Here is a 26,495-nt window from a genome sequence, read left to right as displayed (position 1 = left end):
TTGATCTTCCCTTTCTCTTGTCAGCTACAATCAATCCAGCAGTTACTAGCATCTCCAAAATAATTCTGAATCTACTTTTCATATTAGTGGTCACCACCCTAGTTCCCAGCTATCATGTCATAAGAACACTGCAAGGGGCTGGGGTGTGGCTCAGTGGTAGAGCACTTGCCTTGCACACATGAGGCACTGGGTTTGATCCTCAGCACCACTATAAATAAATAAACAAAATAAAGGTGTTGTGTCTCTCTATATATATATTTAAAAAAAAAAAAAACCACTGCAAGAGCCTCCTTCCCGCCTCCATTCTTCCATTATTAGCCCTTAAGCAACGCTTCCACTCAACCAAGATAATCTTTTAAGAAAAACTTATCATGTAACCCACTTTCTTACTTAAAATCCTTTAATGATTTCTCTTCCACTGACTACAAATCCATGCCTTCCTTTCAACATTATCTCACTGCCCTCTACCACTGATCACTGTGCCCCAATCACATTGTCTTTTTTTCAGTTCCTAGATCATTTTCTAGTGTAAAATCTTGAGTTTTCCATCTTCCTCTACCTGTAGGACATTTCTATTTCTTCATATGGCTGGATGCTTCTCAAATGTTAGGTCTCAGTTTAAATCTCATTTCCTCAAAGTAACTTACATAGGCTCCTTCTAAAGGAGGTCACCCCTAAAGCAGTCCTCTTTTTATTTCCCAGATAGCACCATGAAGATTATCATTTATTGTCTGTCTACCATGTCTACTGTTAAGTCTGGAGGACAGAACAATCTTGTTTTCTATTACAGCTTCACGATTAGCACAGTAACTGACAAACATTTACTGAATCACTATATATAAAAAAGTTCAAAACCCTCAAAAGGCCCAATTGTAAATGAACCTTTTATATTCACTATGCCACTTCAATGAAATAAAATATTTTATAGCCATTAATATGAAATACTAAAAATGTGTTAAATATTCTAATTCAATAAAATAACAGAATACCAAAATAATAGTCTGAGGAAATAAAATTTATTAACAATTAGAAAAAATATAATATTAAAAAGCATTTATATAGAGATAATGGGATTATTAGTAATTAGGCTTATTCTTTTTAAAATTATTTTGTTAAACTATCATTTAAATTCAAATGAAAAACAAGCTTCTTCCCATCAGCAACATTAATAAAAAACACACAAACTGATGTCAAGTTATTTCAGAAACCAATTTAAAGCATAGTGGTATATTTTAGTATTTCCTAATTGTCTCACTATAGCAAAAGTGAGCTGCTTCTACTACACCAATTTTTGCAATTTCACAATTTTTATTTTAGTAAAAAAAACCTTTCATTTCAAATATACATTTTTATTTCCTTCATAATACACTTACCTCTAAAGGATGAAGGTTCCTGAAGAGCATTACTTGCCAACCTAGCTGGTCCACAGAATACCAACACAGTGACAGGTGTCACTGCTGAACAACATCTAATATTAGCTATTCTATGAGCTCTAGTCATTTCATCATAAATAAGCCAATCTGTGGGAAGTGCCTGGATTGCTGCAGCTTGACCATTAGCTGGAGGAATCTATTTGGAAAGTAAATCAAAACACTGTTAATTGTATTACCTCTTAATTTACAGGGAATGCTTATAAATGTAAAAAATCCCTTGATGAAATAGATGTATGTTAGTACTGAAGCAAAAATTAAAGCTACTCATTGATCATGTAGTTTTTAAGTCCTCATCACTGTTGCAATTCTAAGATTCAATCAAAATTTTGTTGCAATGTTTATACATATATAACTACTTTCTTAAAGCAGGCGGGTATCTGGAGTATTTTTCACTAATTTTCAGTTACCTAAATTAGTTTAACTCAAGGCCTAAGAGCATTAAAAAATGTTTTACCTTTTTATACTGAGGCTGACTGAGAACTGAAGTAGGATGAAATCGCACTTTTTTCTCCTTTGGCCCTGTCAATAATACATTCTCTCTGTCCACATGGACTAAATTAGGATACATGCCTGCCACCAAAGCAGCTTTAACAACAGCCCAGTTCTCAGAGTTTGTATTAACATCTCGAATGTCACCACCACCTCGTGCTCTAACAAAACCTAGAAAGAGGAAAAACACCACACCAAATTTTTCTATGGTGCAAAAGATACTTGAAAATTTGTGGGGTTTTTTTACATAAAATTATACAGCTCATATAAATTTAATGGTATGCAAATAACACAATTAACAGAATCTGTTCTAGAAAGTCTAAAAATACAGAACCAATATAGAAAACTTCAGATCTTCTCAAGTTAGATTAAGCATAGTATTTACTGGGGCCTAAGGGATTTCTTAAACTGCACTATCTTGCAATAACGTTCTCTATCAGCTGCTATTAGAAAAAACTAAGCTCACAGATGAAAACCCAAACTATTCTCCTGACTAGTATTAATGTTTTGATTATGATAAACATTAATGTGGAGGTGAAGTTAAGTAATTATATAGTATTCTAGCTTGAATTTCAAAATTCTTCATATTTTCTCATCTCTCTCTCATATGTAATATTTCCAACTCTAAATCCTTTGGCTCTTTTCTTATATTATTTGGGCACTTCGGCTAATTTGTGAATCTGTCTTTTGACTATCACTTGCCTTCAATGTACTATGCTACTCAACAAAAAGAAAGAAAAAGGGAATTCAAAGAAATAATTCTAAAAGAAGATAGAAAAATTAGAATCTTTTTGAAAAAAGATTCAAGTACCTTCAAGTGATTCCAATTGTTTTGGAATTTCAAAAAAATAAAAAACAGCACTCATATTTTTATAATTTCTATTTCACAGAGCTAAAATAATTGTTTGTTAATAAAAACAAAAGAAAATATAACAACTACAAGATCTAAGTTGATATTTGCCAACAAATATAAATTGCTCGTTACTGACAGTATCAAAAGAATATTATTCTGTCTATATGTTTTTCAACTATAGTTTCTACAATATTTTTCATCAAAAAGCAAAAGTTGAGGTCAGGTAGAAATAAATCAACTCATAAATATAAGATGTACAACATAATAATATCATAAAAATAATAGGAGTTGGCATTACTTAACACCAGAAATAAAATCATGTATGAGGTATGGGTGTGGTACTCTAAGCAACTTAAATAGATTCTTTAGGGAAAACTTACCTGATGCTCTAAGCTGACCAAGCAACTGTGTTCTCATGCCTATAATTATTTCCATGGTAGCTTGTGAAAGAAAATTCTTCTCACAAAAGGCTCGCTCCCACCCATCACTTCGTGCTTTCTGCCAAGCCTATAAAAACAGAATGATTATATAACAAGACACATTTAACAATCATTTCTATTTTTTCCTTTCTTTTTTTTTTGGAAATTTTTTCATTGGTTCTTTTTAGTTATACATGACAAGCAAAATAAGGGGCTGGGGTAGATTAAAAAAAAGAATAGATAAGAGGAGTAAACAATATGGAATGAAAGGAAGGGAGGAGGGATTGGATAGGTAAAGTCCCTAGAATGAATCTGACCTAACTTTCCTATGTACATATATGAATATACCACAATGAATCTCACCACCATATACATCCACAAGACATTAATTAAAAAAAAAAAAAATATATATATATATATATATATATATATATATATATATATATATATATATATATATGTAAATAGCAGAAAGATCAATAGAGTGGAGGGAATTCAGCAGGGTGGGAGGAAAGGAAGGGAAGAAGAAATACTGGGCCATGAATCAGAACAAATTATATTCAATGCCTTTATAGTTATGCCATAGTAATCATTTCTTGATGAGGCAACAAAGTAATTTAAAACCACTACACTAATCACAAGGTCAATTCTTAGTTATTCTATAAAATCAAAGGCTTTGTTATCAAATAAAATTTACCATTAATTTATACTCAAATGGTATTATAGCCATTAATTTATAAAATCCCAGTGAGAATTAAGTATCAAGTAACATAAATGAGCAGCTTTGTAAGAACATTTATCTTTTCAGATGCATTCGCTAACTTTATTTCACAAACATGTGAGAAGTTTTCAAGTAAACCACCATAATAATACTTTTAATGTCTAAGAATCTTGTCATTCTGATCCTCAAAAAATAACCTGCATATCAATCTCCTAATCTAAGACTGGTAAATGGGATTTCTAAAACTCATCTATTTATAGTATAAAAAAGCTATCCTTTGAAAATGAGTTCTCTTGCCCCAGAATATAATTATATATATATATATATATATATATATATATATATATATATATATATATATATATATATATAATTATATAAGTATATATATAAATAAATAAATAAATAAAATGGACTATTACTCAGCACTAATAGATAATAAAATTATGGCATTTGCAGGTAAATGGGGAAGTTGGAGAACATCATACTATGCAAAGTAAGCCAATCCCAAGAAACCAAAGACCCAATGTTCTTTCTGATAAGTGGATGCTGATCCATATTGGGAAGTGTGGGGCACATGGGAAAATGGAGGAGGAACTGTGATTGGGTAAAGGGAAGGGAGACAAGGGGAGGCAACATGGTGGCAGAAAAGACTTGGAATGAGATGGACATCATTTCCCTAGGTACATGTATGACTACACAAAAGATGTGACGCTAAATTATGTACAACCAGAAAAATGAAAAGTTGTGCTGTAATAATGTGCAATTAATCAAAATGCATTCTGCTGTCATATATACCTAATTAGAATTAATTAGCTAATTAAAAAAGAAAAACTTGGCTATAAACTACACTAGCTATGTAATTTAGGACAGGATAATAACCTTCTTTTAGACTTTGCTTTCTTATATGTAAAATAAGGGTAATATTTCTGACCATGCCAAAACTATAGAATACTTTGGAGATAATGTGTACAAAAAAATGACAGCAAATTATCAGCACATATTAGGTGCTTATTAATGGTAATTCAGACACTAAATTATATTAGCCTACATATGATTATTGCCATATGATTATATTTCATAAAAAATGTGTATTTATAGCCTACATTCAAGAGAACTTAAGGATAAAGAAGATGTCTTCTTTTCAAGTAATAACACACTCTTCCCCACATATCTGAATTTCCATGTTATTTTCTCAATTTCTCATATTATCTTAAAAGATTTTAAATGATATTGGAATTTTTTTAGGGAATTAAATTCTCGGCAGAGTATCTTGAGCACACAAGTAAAAGATGCACTCTTAAAATATCCAATAAATAGATATTAAACCCTGAAAATTTTCTCATAAGCACTGTTCTATATACTTTAATAGACAATGTTTCTTAACTAAAAATTTGGAGTATTTCTTGATCAAGACATGATTGAAAGAAACTCAATGTCAAAAAAAAATACACATACTTATACAAACATATAATATCCCTAACAAGGAAAAAATGATGGGGAAAAAAAAAAAAGAGCAACCAGGCTAGGGTGGTTTAGCACTTGTCTAGCGTGTATGAAGCACTGGGTTCAATACTCAGCACCACATTAAAATAAATAAATGAATAAAAATAAAGGTATTGTGTCCATCTACAACTAAAAACAATCTTTTAAAAAATCATGATAATTTTAACATATTAACAGCAAGAAGATATTTTTCTGGGCTTTTCAGCTTGGTATATAAATAAAGTTCCTATAAATCAAAAGAATAAGTAATTATGAAAAATTAAAAAGAAAAAAATATTGACTTATTTTTAAAGAAATCATGGGAAATATAGTTCCCAAACACAGACTAGAAGAGTCTCAGGTTAGAATGACTAGTAGAAAGAACCATCTCTTTCTATGAAAGGCAGGCTCACACTTCATTCTAGATGTCAGAACCTTAATAAACACACCAAAATTACCAAAAATCTGTGATGTAGTAAATGAAACAAAATTAATGGGATTATTATTGTTAATTGCTATACTTGCTCCAGAAATGCATTTACAGCATTTTCAGAAATAAACAACAGTACAGATACCTGGAATGCTCTGAGTAGTGCCATATGGTCACTGAAAGTTCCTGCAGTGAATCTTTTCCTGCAAAGCATAGCTGCACGCTTTTGCGAGGCCTGGGTAGGCAGTACAAAAGGATCTCGATAGGCCAGTGTGCAGGCAATTGTAAGGATAGGGTCCAGACACTTTAAAACAACAGCACACAGGACCATTTTACCAAGATGTGGTTCCACTGGCAAGTCGGCCAAATGATATCCAAGTTCAGTCAGATCTTCCCATGCATCCATTGCATCTATTGTCTAAACAAAGGAGAAAGAGAAGAATTTGGCATGTCCCAAAACTGTTTAACTCAAAAACCCAAACAATATAAATTTTCTTAAGCTACCAAAACTAATAAAAATATATTTTGCTTCAAATATATATTTAAAAATACCTATAATTTTGTCAACTATTAATTATAAGAGTTATGGTTCAAAGTACATGATAATCTACAATAAGATAACTATTTAGTTGAGACATGTTCTCCTTTAGTTTAAGTTTCAAGTAAGAAAAATCAGGTAAAATAAAACTATTAAGACACCAACCTTAAGCATTTGTACAGCATTTCTTACAATTAAAGCTGGTGGAGGTTCAGGAGCTTTCATAAGGAAATCAGCAATGGTACAATTAACTGGGGCTAACAGCTTGGTATGTAAACAAAGTTCCTATAAATCAAAAGAATAAGAAATTATGAAAAAATTAAAAAGAAAAAAATCTGACTTATTTTTAAAGAAATCATGGGAACTATAGTTCCCAAACACAGACTAGAAGAGTCTCAGGTTAGAATGACTAGTAGAGAGAACCATCTCTTTCTATGAAAGGCAGGCTCACACTTCGTTCTAGATGTCAGAACCTTAATAAACACAACCAACTCACACCAAAATTACCATTGCTTGCTCTGGTAATGTCTCCTCACATAGTTTTCAAACATAACACTCAAGAGTCATTACCCAAAAAATAAATTTTTTCTCCCCTCTTTATGCTTACTACATTCCAGAATCTTTTTTGCAATCAACAAATATTTAGGTGCTTTCTAGATACAAGGTACTACTATGCAGCAGGTTGGAGAAAAAGAAGACAAATGTCTTACTCTCATGGAATATACACCGATCCTGAATAACTAATTATTTAATTAATTATTTGATCACAATTGTAACAAATGCTTCAAAGGATACAGGGAGCCAAAGAGATAAAATGACATTTAATCAAGTTCAAGAAAGAGCAAGAGAGGGAGGCCATGGAGAAGTCAAAGACAGTTTCCCAGAGGAAATGACACTTAAACTAAGATGTAAAAACTGAGTAGGAGTTTATCATAAAAGAAATAAGGGGTAAGAATTTATGGAGAGGGGACAGTAAATGTTAAGGTCCTAAAATAAAAACAAACAGAATGTATTTGAGAAACTAAAACTTACTAGTATGAGGAGAAACAGGCAGAATAGCAAGAAATAAAACTATAGTCGTAGTCAGGAACAGGTTATTTAGGCTCTTGCTAAGAATTTTTTTATCTATCCTTGCACAACAGAAAATCACACATAGGCATTGGGAAATGGGAAATCATCTTAGACATATGAATGCCAAAAATATGGTTCTACATCTAATAAAGGCTTGGAAACCATTATCTAGCCTAATTCACTAGAAACTCAGTTAATGTACTTCTGATAGTTTTCCCTAGAAGCTACCCAGTGTATGGTTGTTCTGCGAAGTTAGAAAACTGTAAGAGAAGCAAATAATAAAGTCCAGGAAATCAGTTTCAAAATTACCAATGTAATCTCAGCATCCTACACAATTTTGGTATTATTTTTTGGATCTTAATTTGTTGTTTAAATCTATTGGGAATTCTAAAAGTGAACAACACTATGTAGTCAAGATAAGTAAAACACTACGTACACACACACACACACAAATATGCTTATAAACTCACCCATAAACACACTGAAACAATTCTTTAAAATTTCAAAGAATTGTGAATTGTTTTCTTACATAAAAAAAATCTTGTTATAGATATATCCATCCTTCAGAAGATATTTTAAATTTTTACTTCATAAACTGAATTTTTGAAAGTCAAATTAGTAGAAGTTGGCCCCTCTCCTTCTTCACCCTCTCAAAAAAGGCCTTTTAAGATTAAACTAATTTCTACCTGTAATGGCATTCTCAAAAGTTCTGGAGTCTGAAATTCCAACATATTTTGGAATCGGAGTCTACTAAACAGACGGAAACAAATTCCAGGTCTACATCGGCCGGCTCTTAAAAACAAAATACAAAATTAAGAATAAAGCAAACAGTAAAGATTATAACAAATAAACTGTAAAAGCAATGTTGAGCTAGGAAACAGAAAAATAAACCAGGATTAAAACATCCTTACTCATCCTCTATAAATCCTTTTAGAAGGCATTTCACTTACCTTGGACTCAACTATTTCATTTATTGAGGGAGATTCATAAATGACACCTATCTAATATACTTGCTAGGGTAATGATAAAAATCAAAAGAAATAATAAGCTTTTGAAAGCAAGTAAAAGTCAAAGCATAAATAAATAGTAATTTAAATTTAATCAGTTTTACTGAAGTGTTATCAAGCATTGTGTTTGGGGCCCCTTATTAGAGTTGTATAAATTATGTATTACACAATTCCAAGGAATTATCATTTATTTATCATAGAGACTATAATTTTCTGGGAAATAGCAGAAAAATATCAAAAGGAAAAGTAGTCTCTTCTCAGTCACTAAGTTAGTTATCTTTTTATCACTGTGAACAAAATACTTAACAAGAGTAACTTAGAGGAAGAAAAAGTTTATTTGGGCCCATGATTTCAGAAATCTCAATCCATGGTCAGACAAATCACTGCTCTGTGCCTGAGGAGAGGAAGGCCATGATGGAGGAAAGTTTCTCAGATCATGGCCACCAGGAAACAAAGAAAGAGCAAAAAATTAAGCAATTTTAATATCATGTGACCTTTATCTATAAGACCATAGTTTATTCATCACTGTATTGCTAACATTTACACAATGAAGGATTCAATAAATATCTCTTGAAACATAACCATGAAAATGTCTATGATTTCTTTTACTTCCAGTTATGTACAATTAACAGTATATAAACGCTAGCTAGATACAAAAAGCCACACTTGGTCTTAAGAGAACACCTGAGGGGAGGTTTCAAGATGGTAGAATAGAAAATGTCACTTTCCTGGCTGTTCTATGGCAAGAAACCAGACAGGCAGTTTCTCAGCAAGGTAGGTGAACAAAAAAGGGGAAAGGGAGCTTTACTGGAATTTAATACTGGACATTCAAAGCAGATCAGGAAATCAGGAGGTTGGATATAACAAAACTAGGAAGAAATCCCCAGCGCCACAGCACAAGCATCAGCCATAGTGGTCCCTCTGTGAACACAGAGGAGAGATAAGGGAATTAGAGAAACCTGCATTTTTAGGAGGCCTGAGGCTTGTATGGGTATAGAGATTTTAGAGATCAAAGACACTCCCCAACAAAACTGAAAGTTTTGCTGCATAATATCCTTGTGTGGGAAAGAAACCCCATCTTTTCTGGCTGCATGAAGAAGACAGTGGAAGGAATCATTTTACAGCTGCAGCATGTGGGCCTGCAGGTGAGACAGCCGATTGCTGGAAAACCCGAGTGTGCCCCAAAATACAGGCCTGGAAAACCCATATTACACAACATAGAGTGTGCCTAAGTGACCAGGAGAAAATCAAACGTGGAGAGAGGTTTATACAGGGGGCAACTGGTTGTGAAAATGCAACTGGATTTACCCTCTCTCCCTCCAATCTGGCTTCTTGCAGGATTGGCTGGGAGAGAAGTACCTGTCTGGGAATTTGAAAGGGCAGGGGTAGGAAAGATTGAGTTTGGAGACTGAACCTGAGACCAGGAAACGTGAGGTCCACAGGTGAGGTAGTGAACTAATAATTGGCTCATCCATCACATGAGTGAAACCCAGGGGAGCCCCCTGGGGTGTAGTCTTTCACCCTGGACTGGCAACTGCTGGGCCCTGGAGGTGTGCTGATTTAAAATCTCCAGACCAACTGGAATTCAATGAAGAACCTGGAGCCTACCTAAGCCTAAACCTGCCTCCTGGAGTTCCACCTACCAAATTACCTCGCTCATTCCAGCAATCCACACAGAGGGTGGAGCAGCATTACACTCCAGACAAAACCACTTAACACTGCTGAGAAGGGAAGCCGAGAAACTTTTCAATTCCAAAAGAAATAATTCTTTAACTTTTCATCAATATTTTTTTCTTTTCTATGTTTAATTGTGACCTTAAAGGTTCGTGGACATTATACATATTCATATTTGGTTTTTTTTCTCATTTCTACCATTTTTTTTAAAGAAGGTACTTTTATTTTTTTTTAAGAGAGAGGGAGAGAGAATTTTTATTTATTTTAGTTTTCGGCAGACACAACATCTTTGTTTGTATGTGGTGCTGAGGATCGAACCCGGGCCACACACATGCCAGGCGAGTATGCTACCGCTTGAGCCACATCCCCAGCCCCTCATTTCTACTATTTTTGAAGCCAGTTGTTTATCATGGGTCTCATTTTTGAAAACTAGAATGTTTAATTAGTATATTTCAGTTTTGTTTTGTATTCTTTTAATTTTTAAAATTTTTACTTTATGTATATTTTTTCTCTCACCTGAGTCCCTTGATTCTCTATTTTCTTCCACTAACAGCCAGTCTCTATTGTTCTTTCACTCTTCCATTAATTTTTTACTTCTATCTTCTCTCCTCCTTCTTCATAATCCTATATCACAAGCCATATCACTTCTGTTCTCTCCCTGTTCACCATTTGAAATTATAAACACTTTTGCAAACATACTGTTTTTATTGTAGGCAATAACTGGTCATTCCCGTTTGTTGTGTAAGCAGCATAGCAGGAAATACTTGGTTAAATGCTGTATACTGTTTGCACTGATAGTTGTTAATATTTGTCTCCCCCTAAATGGTGAGGTACTAAAACTTTCACGAACACTCTAAGTACACAGAGTAGAAGCTCTACTCCCTCAGATTCATACTGTTAGATGGGCAGAAACACAAACAATATGAAAAGGCAAGGGAACAAATCACCCCAAACAAACCAAGATACTCCAATAACAGAATCCATCGATACCACAGTGGAAGAAAAGTCAAAGAAGGAGTTTAGAATGTACATAAACTGATCTGCGAAGTAAGGATGATATAACAAATGAAATCACAGAGAAAATACAGGAAATGAAAGATCATTTAAAAAATAAAGGGACAGAGATTTTCAAGAAAAACAAAGCAGGAAATCCTCAAAATGAAGGAATCAGAAAACCAAATTAAAACTTCAATGGAAAGTATCACGAACAAACTAGACCACTTGGAAAAAAGTTTTAGGCAATGAAGACAAAATATATAATCTTGAAAACAAAGTTGACAGTGGAGAAAAGAGATTAAGAGACCATGAACAGAATGTCCAAAAAATATGGGTTAACCTAAAAAGACCAAATTTAAGATTTGTCAGGACAGATGAAGGCACAAGAGATACAAACTAAAGGAATGTACTATCTTTTCAATGAAGTAATATTAGAAAATTTTCCAAACCTAAAGAATGAAATGGAAAATAAAATTCAGGAGGCTTACAAATATACAAACTTGCAACAGACTCACACCAAGACACACTGTTATGAAAATGCCTAACATACAGAATAGGGATATAATTTTAAAGGCTGCCAGAGAAAAATGAAAAATCATGCTTAGAGGGAAACCAATCCAGACCTCAGCTGACCTCTCAATCCAGACGCTGAAAGCTAGAAGGTCTTGAAATAATATATTCCAAGCTCTAAAACAAAGTAGATGCCAGCCAAGAATATACTACACTCAGCAAAATTAAGCTTCATAAATGACAATGAAATAAAAACCTTCTGCCAGGAGCATTGGCATAGGCCTGTAATCCCAGCAGATTGGGAGGCTGAGGAAGAAGGACTGAGAGTTCAAAGCCAGCCTCAGTTAAAGCAAGTTGCTAAGTAACTCAGTGAGACCCTGTGACTAAATAAAACACAAAATGCGGCTGGGGATCTGGCTCAGGGATCGAGTGCTCCTCAGTTCAATCCCCAGTACATAAATAAATAAATAACAATGAATTAAAAAAATTAAAACTTTCCATGACAAAAAGTTTAAAAAATTAACAGAAAGTCTGCACTACCAAACATACTCAATAAGCTATTTTGGAAGAAGAAATAAAAAATAAAACTGAAAACCAGCAAAGGGAGGAACTACACTAAAAGAAGAGCCAACCAAAGGAAAAACTAATCAAATTAAAAAACAGAAGTCAATCAAAATGACACGGAATAAAAATCATTTCTCAATAATAAAATTGACTGCAAATAGCCTAAACTCATCGATCAAAAGACACAGACTGGTGGACTGGATTAAAAAACAAGACTCAACAATATGCAGTCTCCAAGAGACAGACATCATCAGCAAAGATATCTACAGACTAAAAGTAAAAGGACAGGAAAAAACATATAATTCACATGGATTTCATAAACAAGCAGGGGTTCTACCGCTTACCAGATTAAGTGGACATCAAGCCAAAGTTAATCAGAAGGGACAAAGAAGGACATTTCATAGTACTTAGGGGAACTATACATCAACAAGACATAACAATTATAAATATTTATGCACCAAACAAAGGAGCATACATAAATCAAACAAACCCTTCTCCATTTCAAGAAGCAAACAGACCCCAGCAGCCTAGGAAGCTGGGGCAGGAGGATCACAAGTTCAAAACCAGCCTCAGCAAAAGCAAGGTGCTAAGCAGCTCAAGTGGGACAATGTCTCTAAATAAAATACAAAATAGGTATGGGGATGTGGCTCAGTGATCAAGTGCCCCTGAGTTCAATCCCAGTACCCAGCCCCCGCTAAAAAAGAAGTAGCAAATAGACGGACAACACAGTAATACTGTGTGACTTCAACACACCTCTCTCAACACAGAACAGATCATCCAAACAAAAGCTAAATAAAGAAGCTATAAAACTAAAACACATAATTAATAATTTAGACTTAACAGACATATAAACAATATTTATGCATCAATGACTGAATATACTTTCTTTTCAGCAGCACATGGATCCTTCTCTAAAATAGACCATATATTAGACCACAAAGAAACTCTTAGCAAATACAAAAAAACAGAGATAATACCTTGCATTCTATCAGATCAAAATGGAGTGAAATTAGAAATCAATTATAATTTTAAAAATAGAAGTTACTATAATACCTGGAGACTAAGTAATATGCTATTGAATGACCAATGGATAGCAGAAGAAACCAGGGATGAAATAAAAAAATACTTAAGAGGGAAACAAGAATAGCAATACAACATACCAAAATCTCTTGAGACACTATGAAGGCGATTTTAAGAGGAATGTTCATTGTGCTGAGGTCATTTATTAAAAGAAAAGAAAGTTGGGTTGGGGTTGTGGCTTAGAAGGTAGAGTGCTCACCTACGATGTGTGAGGCACTGGGTTCAATCCTAACATCACATAAAAATAAATAAATAAAATAAGGTCATTGTGTCCATCAACAACTAAGAAAAAAAAAAAAAAGAATAGAAAGTTGATAAATAAATGACCTAACATTACATCTCAAAGCCCTAGAAAAAAAGAACAAATCAATACCAAAAGCAGCACAAGACAGGAAATAGCTGAAAGCAACAAAATTGAAACAAAAGAAACAATTCAAAAATTTGACAAAACAAAAAATTGGTTCTAAACCCTTAGCCAAGCTAACAGAGAAAGAGAAAAAACCAAATGACAAAAATTCATGACAAAAAAAGGATGTATCACAACAGAAATTAGTGAAATATAATCATCAGAAACTATTTTAAAAATTTATACTTAATAAAATAGAAAAACTTGAAGACATTGACAAGTTTCTGGAGACATATAACCTACCCAAATTGAATCAGGAGGACACAGAAAATGTAAACAGATCAATTTCAAGCAATGAAATTGAAGATGCCATCAAAAGACTACCAACAAAGAAAACCAAGGACCAGATGGATTCTCAGCCAAGTTTTACCACACCTTTAAAGAAGAACTAACACTAATCCTCTTCAAACTATTCCATGAAATAGGAGGGAATCCTTCCAAAACTCATTCTATGAAGCTAGTATCACCCTAATACCAAATCAGACACACAAATGAAAGAAAACTTCAGACAAATATCCCTGATAAACATAGATACAAAAATTCCCAATAAAATTCTGACAATTCACATACAAAAACATATTAAAAAGATAGTGCACCACGATCAAGTGGGGCTTATCCAAGGGATACAAGGTTGGTTCAACATACAGAAATTAATGAATGTAATTCATCACATCAATAGACATAAAGGTAAGAATCACATGATTATCTCCATAAATGCAGAAAAGCATGACAAAATATAGCATCCATTCATGTTCAAAATACTAGAAAAACTAGGGATAGTAGAAACATACCTCAACATTGTAAAAGCTATATATGTTAAAATTAAAGGCAATGTCATTCTAAATGGAGAAAAACTGAAAGCATTCCCTTTAAAAAACTGGAACAAGACAGGGATGCCCTCTTTCACCACTTCTATTCAACATTGTTCTTGAAACTCTAGCCAGAGCAATTAGACAGAAGAAAGAAATTAAAGGAACATGTTAGGAAAAGAAGAACTCATACTACTCCTATCTGCCAATGATATGATTCTATATTTAGAAGATCCAAATATTCCACCAGAAAACATCTAGAATTCATAAATAAATTCAGCAAAATAGAAAGATACAAAATTAACACCCATAAATCAAACTCGTTCCTATGCAACAATAAACCAACTGAAAGAGAAATTAAGAAAATCACCCCATTTACAATAGCCTAAAAAACAATAAATATTTGAAAATCAATCTAACAAAAGAGGTGAAAGACCTTTACAATGAAAATTATAGAATACTAAATAAAGAAATTGAAGAATACCTTAGAAGATGGAAAGATTCCCAATGTTCTTGGACAGATAGAATTAATATTGTCAAAATGACCATAATACCAAAAGCAATATACATATTTAATACAATTCCTATTAAAATTCCAACGACGTTCTTCATAGAAATAGAAAAGCAGTTATGAAATTCATTTGGAAAAATAATAGGTCCAGAATAGTCAAAGCAATTCCCAGAGAGAAAAGTAAAGCAGCAGGCATCACAATACTAGACCTTAAATTATATTATACAGTTACACTGACAAAAACAGCATGTTACAGCCACAAAAACAGACATGAATACCAATGGTACAGAATGGAGGACACAAAAACAAACCCACATAAATACAGTTATCTGATACTAGACAAAGGCACCATTTTTCTCATTGGAGAAAAAATAGCCTCTTCAACAAATGGTGCTAGGAAAACTGGAAATTCATATGTAGCAAAATGAAATTAAACACTTATCTCTCACCCTGAACAAAATTCAACTCTAAGATGACAAGGACCAGAGATTCTGCACCTACTAGAATCAAATATAGGCCCAAGTCTCCATCAAGTCAGCTAAGGAAACGAATTCCTCGACAAGACTCTGAAAGTACAAGAAGTAAAATCAAGGATCAATTATATCAAACCAAAAAGCATCTTCACAGCCAAAGAAATAATCAATAATGTGAAGAGCCTACAGAATGTCATGTACATCTCAGATAGAGCATTAATCTTCAGGACATGAGATCCACTCACACTGACCTCTGTGGGACCCAGGCTCACATCAGGCCTGGTCCACCCCTTCCTCAGCGGGGCAGACACTCTTCAGAGACCAGACTCTGGTGCAGGACTGCCCCTTCTGACCAGTGGAGTACCACAGGAGCCGAGATCCAGCCCAGACTGCCCACACCAGCCCATGTGGGATTCAGGCTCTCCATAGGCCGGTTCATCCCCCAACACTCCCTGCTCGTGGTTCATCCCTCCCCCAGCAGGGGAGACACTGCCAAAGCCTAGTCTTTGGCACAAGACAACCAGCAGACCATGGCAGGAGGTCAAGTCCAGTGGCCAGATCAATCCACACTGGCCTCTGGGGGACCAGGTGCACAGCAGGCCAGATCCATCCCTCCTCAGGCAGGGCAGACACTGCCAAAGCCCAGCCTTTGGCACAATACCACCCCTTCTGACCGGCAGACTACCATGGGAGGTCAAGCCCAGTAGCCCAGATCCACCCACTCCAAGTTACACAGGACCCAGATCCAGGATGCAGTAACATTCATTGAGGGACACCAGTAGGGTCTGGAAGACCAACATCAAGGTGAGGTACAGACAATCTGCACGGGTACTACAATAATATAGGGAAGAAACTGTAATATCTCAGATCCACACTGCAAGAAAGGAAGACACATAAGACAACATGAATAAACAAGGGAGGAAATTGCCCCAAACAAACCAGGACACTATAATAACAGAACCCACGGACAGCGAAGTTGATGAAATGTCAGAGGAGGAGTTCAGAAGGTTCATAATTAAAATGATCTGTGAATTAAAGACTGACCTAATTGAGCAAATACAGACAAAAATTGATCACTCCAACAATGAGATAAGAGAGCAAACACAGGTAGCAAAAGATTACTTCAAGAGAGAGAGAGACTCTGAAAAACAGTCAGTCAGAAATCTTGAAATGAAGGATACAATAAATCAAATAAAAAACTCAATAGAAAGCATAACAAACAGGCTAGATCACTTGGAAGAAAGAATGTCAGATAATTAAGACAAAGTATACAATCTGGAAAATAAAGTTGATCATACAGTGAAGAAAATTAGAAACCAAGAACAGAACATCCAAGAATTATGGGACAACATCAAAAGACCAAATCTAAGAGTTACAGGGATAGAGGAAGACACAGAATTTCAAACCAAAGGAATGCACAATCTCTTCAATGAGATAATATCAGAAAATTTCCCAAGCATGAAGAATGAATTGGAAAACCATTCAAGAGGCTTACAGGACACCAAATGTACAAAATTACAACAGATCTACACCAAGGCACATTATAATAAAAAGATCTAGCATACAGAATAAGGATAGAAACTTAAAAGCTGCAAAAGAGAGGCATCAGATCATATATAGGGGGAGATCAATTCGTATTTCAGCAGATTTTTCAACCCAGACCCTCAAAGCCAGGAGATTGTGGAACAACATATACCAAGCCCTGAAAGAAAATAGATGCCAACCAAGAATATTATATCTAGCAAAGGTATATTTAGATTTGAGGATAAAATAAAAACCTTCCATAATAAGCAAAAAGTTAAAAGAATTTACAACTAGAAAGCCAGCACTACAGAACATCCTCAGCAAAGTATTCCAGGAAGAGGAAAGGAGAAGCAATGATGAAAATCAGTAGAGGGAGGGATTACAAAATTTAATCAGAGGAGAAATAAAGTCACACTAAATACCAAAAATAAAAAAAAAAAATGGCTGGGAATACAAATCATGTCTCAATAATAACCCTGAATGTTGATAGGCTAAACCCACCAATCAAAAGACATAGACTAGCAGATTGGATTTAAAAAAAAAAAAAGACCCAGTAATATGCTACCTCCAAGAGACTCATCTCATAGAAAAAAGACATTCACAGACTGAAGGTAAAGGACTAGGAAAAATCACCACTCAGATGGACTGTGGAAGCAAGCAGGAGTTTCCATCCTCATATAAAGTACACTTCAAACTAAAGTCAATCAAAAACAATAAAGAAGGACATTAAATACTACTCAAAGGAACCATATACCAATAAGATTTAACAATTATAAATATATATGCCCCAAACAATGGAGCAGCTATCCATCAAACAAACACTTCTCAAGTTAAGAGTCAAATAGACCACAACACAATAATTTTGGGTGACTTTAACACACTTCTTTCATTATTAGATAGACCTTCAAAACAAAAGCTGAACAAAGAAATTATAGCACTCAATAATACAATAAATAACTTAGACTTAACTGACATATATATCCTTCAAAGAGAAAATATACTTTCTTCTCAGCAGCACATGGATCCTTCTCTAAAATAGACCATATACTATGCCACAAAGCAACTCTTAGGGAATGTAAAAAAGTAGAGATACTACCCTGCATTCTATCAGATCATAATGAGAATGAAATTAGAAATCAATGATAAAGTAAGAAATGAAATCCACCTGGAGATTAAATAATATGCTACTGAATGAACAATGGGTTACAGAAGACATCAAGGAGGAAATTTAAAAAGTTTTAGAGGTGAATGAGAACACAGATATACATATCAAAATCTCTGGGACACTATGAAAGCAGTTCTAAGAGGAAATTTCATTGCATGGAGTTCATTCCTTAAAAGAAGAAAATGTCAACAAATAAATGACTTAATACTACATCTCAAAGCCCTAGAAAAATAAGAAAAAAATCAACACCAAAAGCAGCAGAAGACAGGAAATAATTAAAATCAGAGCTGAAATCAATGAAATTGAAACAAAAGAAACAACTGAAAAAATTGACAGAACAAAAGTTGGTTCTTTGAAAAAAATAAATTAAATTGACAGATCTTTAGCCATGCTAACGACGAGAAGGAGAGAAAACTCAAATCCTAACATACATGATGAAAAAGGAAATATAACAACAGACACTACAGAAATACAGAATATAATTAGAAATTATTTTGAAAACTTGTACGCCAATAAAATAGAAAATAATGAAGGCATCGACAAATTTCTAGACTTATATAATTTGTCCAAATTGCATCAGGATGATATACACAATTTAAACAGGTCAATTTCAAGTGACAAAATACCAGACTCATAAAAAGTCTACCAACCAAGAAAAGCCCAGGACTGGACGGATACACAGCCAAATTCTACAAGACCTTTAGAGAAGAACTAATACCAATACTCTACAATTTATTTCAAAAAATAGAAAAAGAGGCAGCACTTCCAAATTCATTCTATGAGGCCAATATCACTCTGATTCCAAAAATAGGCAAAGACACATCAAAAAAAGAAAACTTCAGGCCAATATATCTAATAAACATAGATGCAAAAATTCTCAATAAAATTCTGGCAAATCAAATACAAAAACATATCAATAAGATCGTGTACCATGATCAAGTGGGATTCATCTCAGGGATGCAAGGTTGGTTCAACACACGGAAATCAATAAATGTAATTCATCACATCAATAGACTTAAAGATAAGAATCATATGATCATTTCAATAGATACAGAAAAAGCATTTGAGAAAATACAGCACCCTTTATGTTCAAAACACTAGAAAAACTAGGGATAACAGGAACATATTTCAACATCATAAAGGGATCTATGCTACTAAGCCCCAGGCCAACCTCATTCTAAACGGAGAAAAATTGAAGGCATTCCCTCTAAAAACACAGTTCTTGAAACACAGGCAAGAACAATTAGATGAAAGAAATTAAAGGGATACACATAGGAAACGAAGAACTCAATTTGGCACTATTTGCTGATGATATGATTCTAAACCTAGAAGACCCTAAAAGCTCCACCAGAAAACATCTAGAACTAGTAAATAAATTCAACAAAGTAGCAGGATATAAAATAAACATCCATAAATCAAAGGCATTTCTGTATATCAGATACAAATCCTCAGAAAGGGAAATGAGGAAAACTACCCCATTTTCAACAGTCTCAAAAAAAATAAAATACTTGGGAATCAACTTAATAAAAGAGGTGAAAGATCTACATAATGAAAATTACAGAAACCTAAAGAAAGAAATCAGGGCTGGAGATGTGGCTCAAGCAGTAGTGCGCTCGGCTGGCATGCGTGCGGCATGGGTTCGATCCTCAGCACCACATACAAACAAAGATGTTGTGTCCGCCGAGAACTAAAAATTAAATATTAAAATTCTCTCTCTCTCTCTCTCTCTCTCTCTCTCTCTCTCTCTCTCTCTTTAAAAAAAAAGAAAGAAAGAAAGAAAGAAATCAAAGAAGACCTTAGAATATGGAAAGACCTACCTTGCTTTTGGATAGGCAGAATTAATATTATCAAAATGACCATACCTCCAAAAACACTATACAGATTTAATGCAATTTCAATCAAAATTCCAATGACATACCTCATAGAAATAGAAAAAGCAATCATGAAATTCATCTAGAAAAATAAGAGACCCAGAATAGCTAAAGCAATCCTTAGCAGGAAAAGCCAAGCAGGTGGCATCACTATACCAGACCTTAAAACTATACTACAGAGCAATAGTAACAAAAACAGCATAATATTGGCACTAAAACAGACTGGTAGATCAATGGTACAGAATAGAGGACACAGAGATTAACTCACAAAAATACAATTATCTTATATTAGACAAAGGTGCTAAGAACATGCATTGGAGAAAAGAGCCTCTTCAACAAATGGTCCTGGAAAAACTAGAAATCTATATGCAACAAAATGCAATTAAACCCCTATCTCTCACCATGCACAAAACTCAACTCAAAATGGATCAAAAACTTAGGAATAAAGCCAGAGACCCTGCATATAATAGAAAAAAAGTAGGCCCTAATCTTCATCATGTGGGATTAGGCCCCAGCTTCCTTAATAAGACTCCTATGGAGCAATAATTAAAATCAAGAATCAAGAAATGGGATGGACTCAAACTAAAAAGTTTCTTCTCAGCAAAAGAAACAATCTGTGAGGTGAATAGAGAACCTACATCTTGGGAGCAAATCTTTACCCCTCACACATCAGATAGAGCACTAATCTCTAGAGTATATAAAGAACTCAAAAAACTAAACACCAAATTAAAAAAAAACCTAATAACCCAATCAACAAATGGACCAAGGACCTGAAGAGACACTTCTCAGAAGATGATGTACAATCAGTCAACAAACACATGAAAAAATGTTCATCATCACCAGCAATTAGAGAAATGCAAATCAAAACCACTCTAAGATTTCATCTCACTCCAGTCAGAATGGCAGCTATTATGCATACAAACAACAATAAGTGTTGGCAAGGATGTGGGAAAAAAGGTACACTCATACACTCTTGGTGGGACTGTAAATTGGTGCAGCCAATATGGAAAGCAGTATGGAGATTTCTTGGAAAATTGGGAATGGGACCACCATTTGACTCAGCTATCCCTCTCCTCAGTCTATACTCAAAGGACTTAAAATCAACATACTATAGGGACACAGCCACATCAATGTTTACAGCAGCACATTTCACAATAGCTAAACTGTGGAACCAACTTAGATGCCCTTCAATAGATTAATGGATTAAAAAATGTGGCATATATACACAAAGAAATATTACTCAGCATTAAGAGAATAAAATCATGGCATTTGCAGGTAAATGGATGGAGTTAGAGAAGATAATGCTAAGTAAAGTAAGCCAATCCCCAAAAAAACAAATGCCGAATGTTTTCTTTGATATAAGGAGGCTGATTCATAGTGGAACAAGGAACAGAAACATGGGAGGAATAGGCGAACTCTAGATAGGGCAGAGGGGTTGGAGGGGCAGGAAGGGGGCATGGGGTTTGGAATGTGACAATCATTATTATACAAAGTACACGTATGAAGACACAAGTTATACACTGTGTATATAACCAGAGATATGAAAAATTGTGCTCTATATATGTAATATATATGTAATAAGCAACTCAATTCACAATAGCTAAGCTATGGAACTAATCTAGGTGCCCTTCAACAGATGAATGGATAAAGAAAACGTGGTACATATACGTAATGAAATCTTACTCAGGCATAAACAAGAAAAAATTATGGCATTTGCTGGTAAATGGATGGAACTAGAGACCATCATTCTAAGTGAAATAAGTCTATCCCCAAAAACCAAAGGTTGAATGTTCTCTCTGATATACAGATGCTAAGTCACAATAAGTGGAGGGGGGGCTGGAATAGAAGTTCACTGGAATAGACAAAGAGGAAGGAAGGGAAGGAAGGAGGGATTGGAATAAGAAAGACAGTAGAATGAATTGGACATAACTTTCCTATGCTCATACATGAATACATAACCTGTGTAACTCCACATCATTTAGAACCACAAAAATGGGAAGTAATACTCTACGTATGTATGATATGTCAAAATACACTGTACTGTCATGTACAACTAAAAATGGGCCAGAAGTATGACTCAGTGGTAGAATACTTGCCTAGCATGCAGGATACCAGGGTTTGATCCCTAGCATCACAAATAGACAAATAAATCCTCACTCTTAAGAGCCAAAAATCACTAATTGCTATTAATATATTTCTCCCAGATTCTTGCATGCATGTGTTGATATATATACATTGATGCGCACATGCGCACACATGCACACACACACATATACATATGCACATACACATGCACATATATATATGAAAACTCATTTCACATAGAAACATAGATCTCTGGCCTTCCTTTTAACAGGTACCCAGCATGACATTGTGTAGCTATAACATAATTTATTTTTTTATTATTACATATAATAGTGTAAAGAATGTTCTTAAACATATATATTTGCACCCATGTGCAAGTATAATCAGGACAAATTATGAGAAGTGGAATCCATGGTCAAAGGATAGATCCAGTAAACAATTTCAATTTACCTTCTGAAGAAGTCAAACAATCAATAAAATTATGAAATTTTCTCCCATCAATAAATTATGAAGGCCTAGTGTCCCATGTTTTTGCCACTATATTTTGTACTATAAAACATTTTTACCAGTGTCAATCTGATAAGCAAAAGAACCATTTCATTAATTCGCATTATTTTGGTATATATGATGCAATATACAGGGCATACATAATCTTTAAATATAACCTAAATACAGCTTTTAAAAAAGTTGTAAATGGCTGGTTTTGCAATGATAATATACAAATTAAGACTAACAGGAAAACTAACATTTTACAGAAGGTGGAAAATATGATAGATATAGAATACTTATGAAAATATTTTCATTTTATAGGCAATTGAATGAATGTACATTAAACACACATTACCTGCCTTTTCGTTGTATGGCACTAGCTTTGGAAATCCACACCATTTTTAACATTGTAACAAAATTCAGTGCATCAAAGGATTTCTGTAATATTTAAATTATCTTTATGTTAAAATATGAAAGGCATTTAAGAGGAAAGAACAAGAAATATTATCACCATATCTTAACATGCCAAGATTAATTTAATGTTCTCTTCTTGATTACATAACTAGAACAGTACATTGATTGTTAAAAACCCAGATGTTCTGGTTACAAACATTCTAAGGAAAAAGAATAAAAACCAAACTAAACTCAAAAGAGCTATAAAACATCTCCATTCTGTGTTTTGCTGCTCTGTGCTATAGGTGAATAATGGCAACCAATTCTCATAGGAAACAAAAATAGAAAAAAACTGGTCTATTCTCTTGATCATTTTTCTATTACATTTACATTATAAAGAATATAAAGAATTATGAAGAATAAGAGTGATCTGGTAAAATCATTTTCTGAAATACTTTACAGGGAGCAGATCTTGTGGAATAAAAATAATTAAATCCCAAAGTGAAGAATTTTTAATCCCTCCACTTATCTCTTGCTGAGCTACTAACAAAGTTAGCCTATCCTGAATGCTACAAATGAAAAAATAAAAACAGAACCATTACTAATGCCATACTACCTCAAAAAACCAAAAGTGAAAACATGCTGTAAAGAAACACTTCAATAAAAGAATATATTCATACATAGAACACATACTTCAATCAGTGACTTATGTTTTCCCTTATACAAAAAAACAAAAAGAAGTCAGGCATGGTAATGCATGTGCCTGTAATTCCAGCAACTTGGCAGGATCACAAGTTCAAGGTCAGCCTCAGAAACTTGCAGGAATCTCAGTACCTTAGTGCAACCCTGTCTCAAAATAAATGGACTGGAGATGTAACCAGTGTTAAAGCGCCCACTGGGTTAAATTCCCAGCACACAAATAAATTAAAAAAACCAAAGTAAATAAAAATGTGTCTCATAATAGTTTAATTATGGTATTTTTAGAAAACATGTTGCTTAGTTTTTAATAAAATGTTTCAATTGTCAACTGAATGTAAAATAATGTATGACACTGCCACCACATTTAAACCATGATATACTTCACAAACAATATCTAACAGAATTAATTTCTAAATTTTTCAAGGTCCACTTCATCAACTTTTTAGAGCAATAAAATCTGAACTTTTTTGGCTCACCAGAGTTTTAATGATAATATTCACTACTGTTCTATTACAAAAAAAAAAAAAACTCACCCTCCTTTACAATATACAACTATAATGACTATGACAATATTCTATAAGAAAATTTTATTCTCTGTATGACAGTTCTAAAAGCTACATGAAAACCATTAAATGTTCTCACATAAAAAAATGATCACTTATATCCACTAGACAAACATGTTTCCTTACCACAATATGAATAATATCTCCTCCCTTGGAAAATCAATTACCTCTACCACTTTCAAATTGTTCAGTGAATGGATCCACTATGTGTTAGGAGCACTGAAAATTGCTAGGCATTCCAGTACCAAAAGGAATAAATATTACCCTTTATTTATATCAGGGGTTGGAAAAGGGCAAAGAGCCAAGGAGTAAATGCTTTAGGTTCTAAGATGGTCCTTGCTACAATTACTCAAATGTCATCACAGTTATGAAAGCATCTATATCCAATAGGTAAAAGAGTAGATGAAACTTTTTACAAAAGCAAGTAATAAGTCTGATTTGACTGCTGGTAATTGTTGAGTCCAAGTTTATGTGTTTTTGTGTGTTTTTTGTTTGTTTGTTTGTTTTTTGTTTTTGTTTTTGTTTTTTGATTCTTCCATCAGGTCCTCTTGAACCAAGTTATCATCTGAATATCTACTAATATGTAAGGCATTGGAGGTACAGCAGTGAATAAGAGGCACATGGTCCATGACCACATATAGGAAGAAAAGAGAAAATATGTAATAGAATTCCCACACTGCAGAAAATTTTCACCATAACTAGCCAAACTTTTAACTTTCTTTTTGTATTTAGTGAGTAGAAGCTAAACTCTTTGTCTAATTTGTTGAAATAACTAAACATCCTACATACTGATTTTAAGTAAAATATTCATTTTAGTGAAAACAGCATTTACTATTTTAAATTCATCTAGAAATAAATGTTTCCACTAAAGTGAATTCTGTTTATATAAGCATTTCTTGGAATGGAACTTCATTTAAGTAAAAATGCAACTTGTCCAAACATACCTCTTTCACCTTTCCAGAATCAATAACAAAGACAACGTCATTGACTGTGATGCTAGTTTCAGCAATATTGGTGGAAAGGATCTGAAATAGGATATTATTTTATAATTAATATGAAAACAGAAAAATGACTGAAAAAAATGGAAAAATAAGATTTTATGAAGCTTACTATTTTTCGAACACCTGCAGGTGGGTTTTTTAATACTTTCTTTTGATCAGATGTTTGCATATTTGAATGAAGCATAAAAACTTGATATCTGTTGACAATCGAAAGAGAAAATATACTATAGTCCCTGTCTGTTATTTTAAGCAACAAATAGAAAGTTTAAAATTTTACCTATGTGTATTGTCAGCGAACCGCTTGTCATCAAACAGGATACGATCTCTCAGACCAACAATTTCATCATATCCAGGTAGAAAAATTAATACCGCACCTGAAAGAAGAATATTTTTCAATACTGACCTTATGAAATCAGAGACAATCAACAACTAAGAAACTACATGATACAGTTTCAAGTATTAGTAAATTACCATAATATGATAATTTTCATTTTTACTATTAATGCAATTATATAAAATTTTGTACAACTAGCATTAATTTTTAAATTCAGTTCTTTTAGACGATACTTATTTACCAGCATCACAACTATGGCAGATATTATATAGAAGATGCATGATTAAATCCAAGTCTACTTTTTCATCATCAAAACTATGGTGATAAGCTTTCAGGAGCTCTCTGTCTTCTGCACTGAGGTCACTTCCATTTGTTTGAACCAGAGAACTTTCATCCAGATTTCCAAATTCCAGAGAAGCACTAAAACAACAACAACAACAACAAAAAGCTGATTCCCATTATGTCCTTTAAATTTCCAATATATCCTAAGGAAGATAGCTGACACCTACTGTACCAACTTTACAGTAAGTACAAAATTAAACATATAATTCATGTTTTGGTTTCAAGCACATTTGTTCAAAGCAAAATTTGACAAGAAGTGCCTTTAGAAAATCACACCCTGAAGACATTTCTCCACAGGAAAAAAAAAATGACCTATAAACACATGAAAAAATGTTGTCATCTGTCATCAGGGAAATACAAACCAAAACCACAGAGATACTACTTCACATCCAGTAGGATAGCTATCATCAAAAAAACAAAAAGTAAATATTAGAAAAGGTATAAAAAAATCAGAATCCAGGGCTGGAATTGTGGCTCAGCAATAGGGTACTCACCTAGCACAGGTGAGGCCCTGGGTTTGATCTAAGCACCACATAAAAATAAATTAATTAATTAAAGAT

General features: G+C 33.8%; 1 protein-coding gene across 2 annotated transcripts in view; it reads right to left on the bottom strand.

The window, feature by feature from the left end:
• Positions 1-26,495, bottom strand: part of Ythdc2 (YTH N6-methyladenosine RNA binding protein C2) — a 77,662-nt gene that overhangs the window by 19,554 nt on the left and 31,613 nt on the right. For both annotated transcript variants that reach the window (XM_076856652.1, XM_076856653.1), the window contains exons 13-23: positions 25,835-26,013; positions 25,537-25,633; positions 25,369-25,456; positions 25,203-25,283; positions 22,959-23,041; positions 8,126-8,231; positions 6,534-6,653; positions 5,976-6,248; positions 3,156-3,282; positions 1,888-2,093; positions 1,374-1,569 (exon numbers count right to left, since the gene is read on the bottom strand). In XM_076856652.1, coding sequence (XP_076712767.1) covers positions 1,374-1,569; positions 1,888-2,093; positions 3,156-3,282; positions 5,976-6,248; positions 6,534-6,653; positions 8,126-8,231; positions 22,959-23,041; positions 25,203-25,283; positions 25,369-25,456; positions 25,537-25,633; positions 25,835-26,013 — 1,556 coding nt within the window. The remainder of the gene's footprint in view (positions 1-1,373; positions 1,570-1,887; positions 2,094-3,155; positions 3,283-5,975; positions 6,249-6,533; positions 6,654-8,125; positions 8,232-22,958; positions 23,042-25,202; positions 25,284-25,368; positions 25,457-25,536; positions 25,634-25,834; positions 26,014-26,495) is intronic.

This window comes from Callospermophilus lateralis, chromosome 5 (assembly GCF_048772815.1).
Source record: "Callospermophilus lateralis isolate mCalLat2 chromosome 5, mCalLat2.hap1, whole genome shotgun sequence".
NCBI classification, from domain to species: Eukaryota; Metazoa; Chordata; class Mammalia; order Rodentia; family Sciuridae; genus Callospermophilus; species Callospermophilus lateralis.
This window is presented reverse-complemented; position numbering and strand designations above follow the sequence as displayed.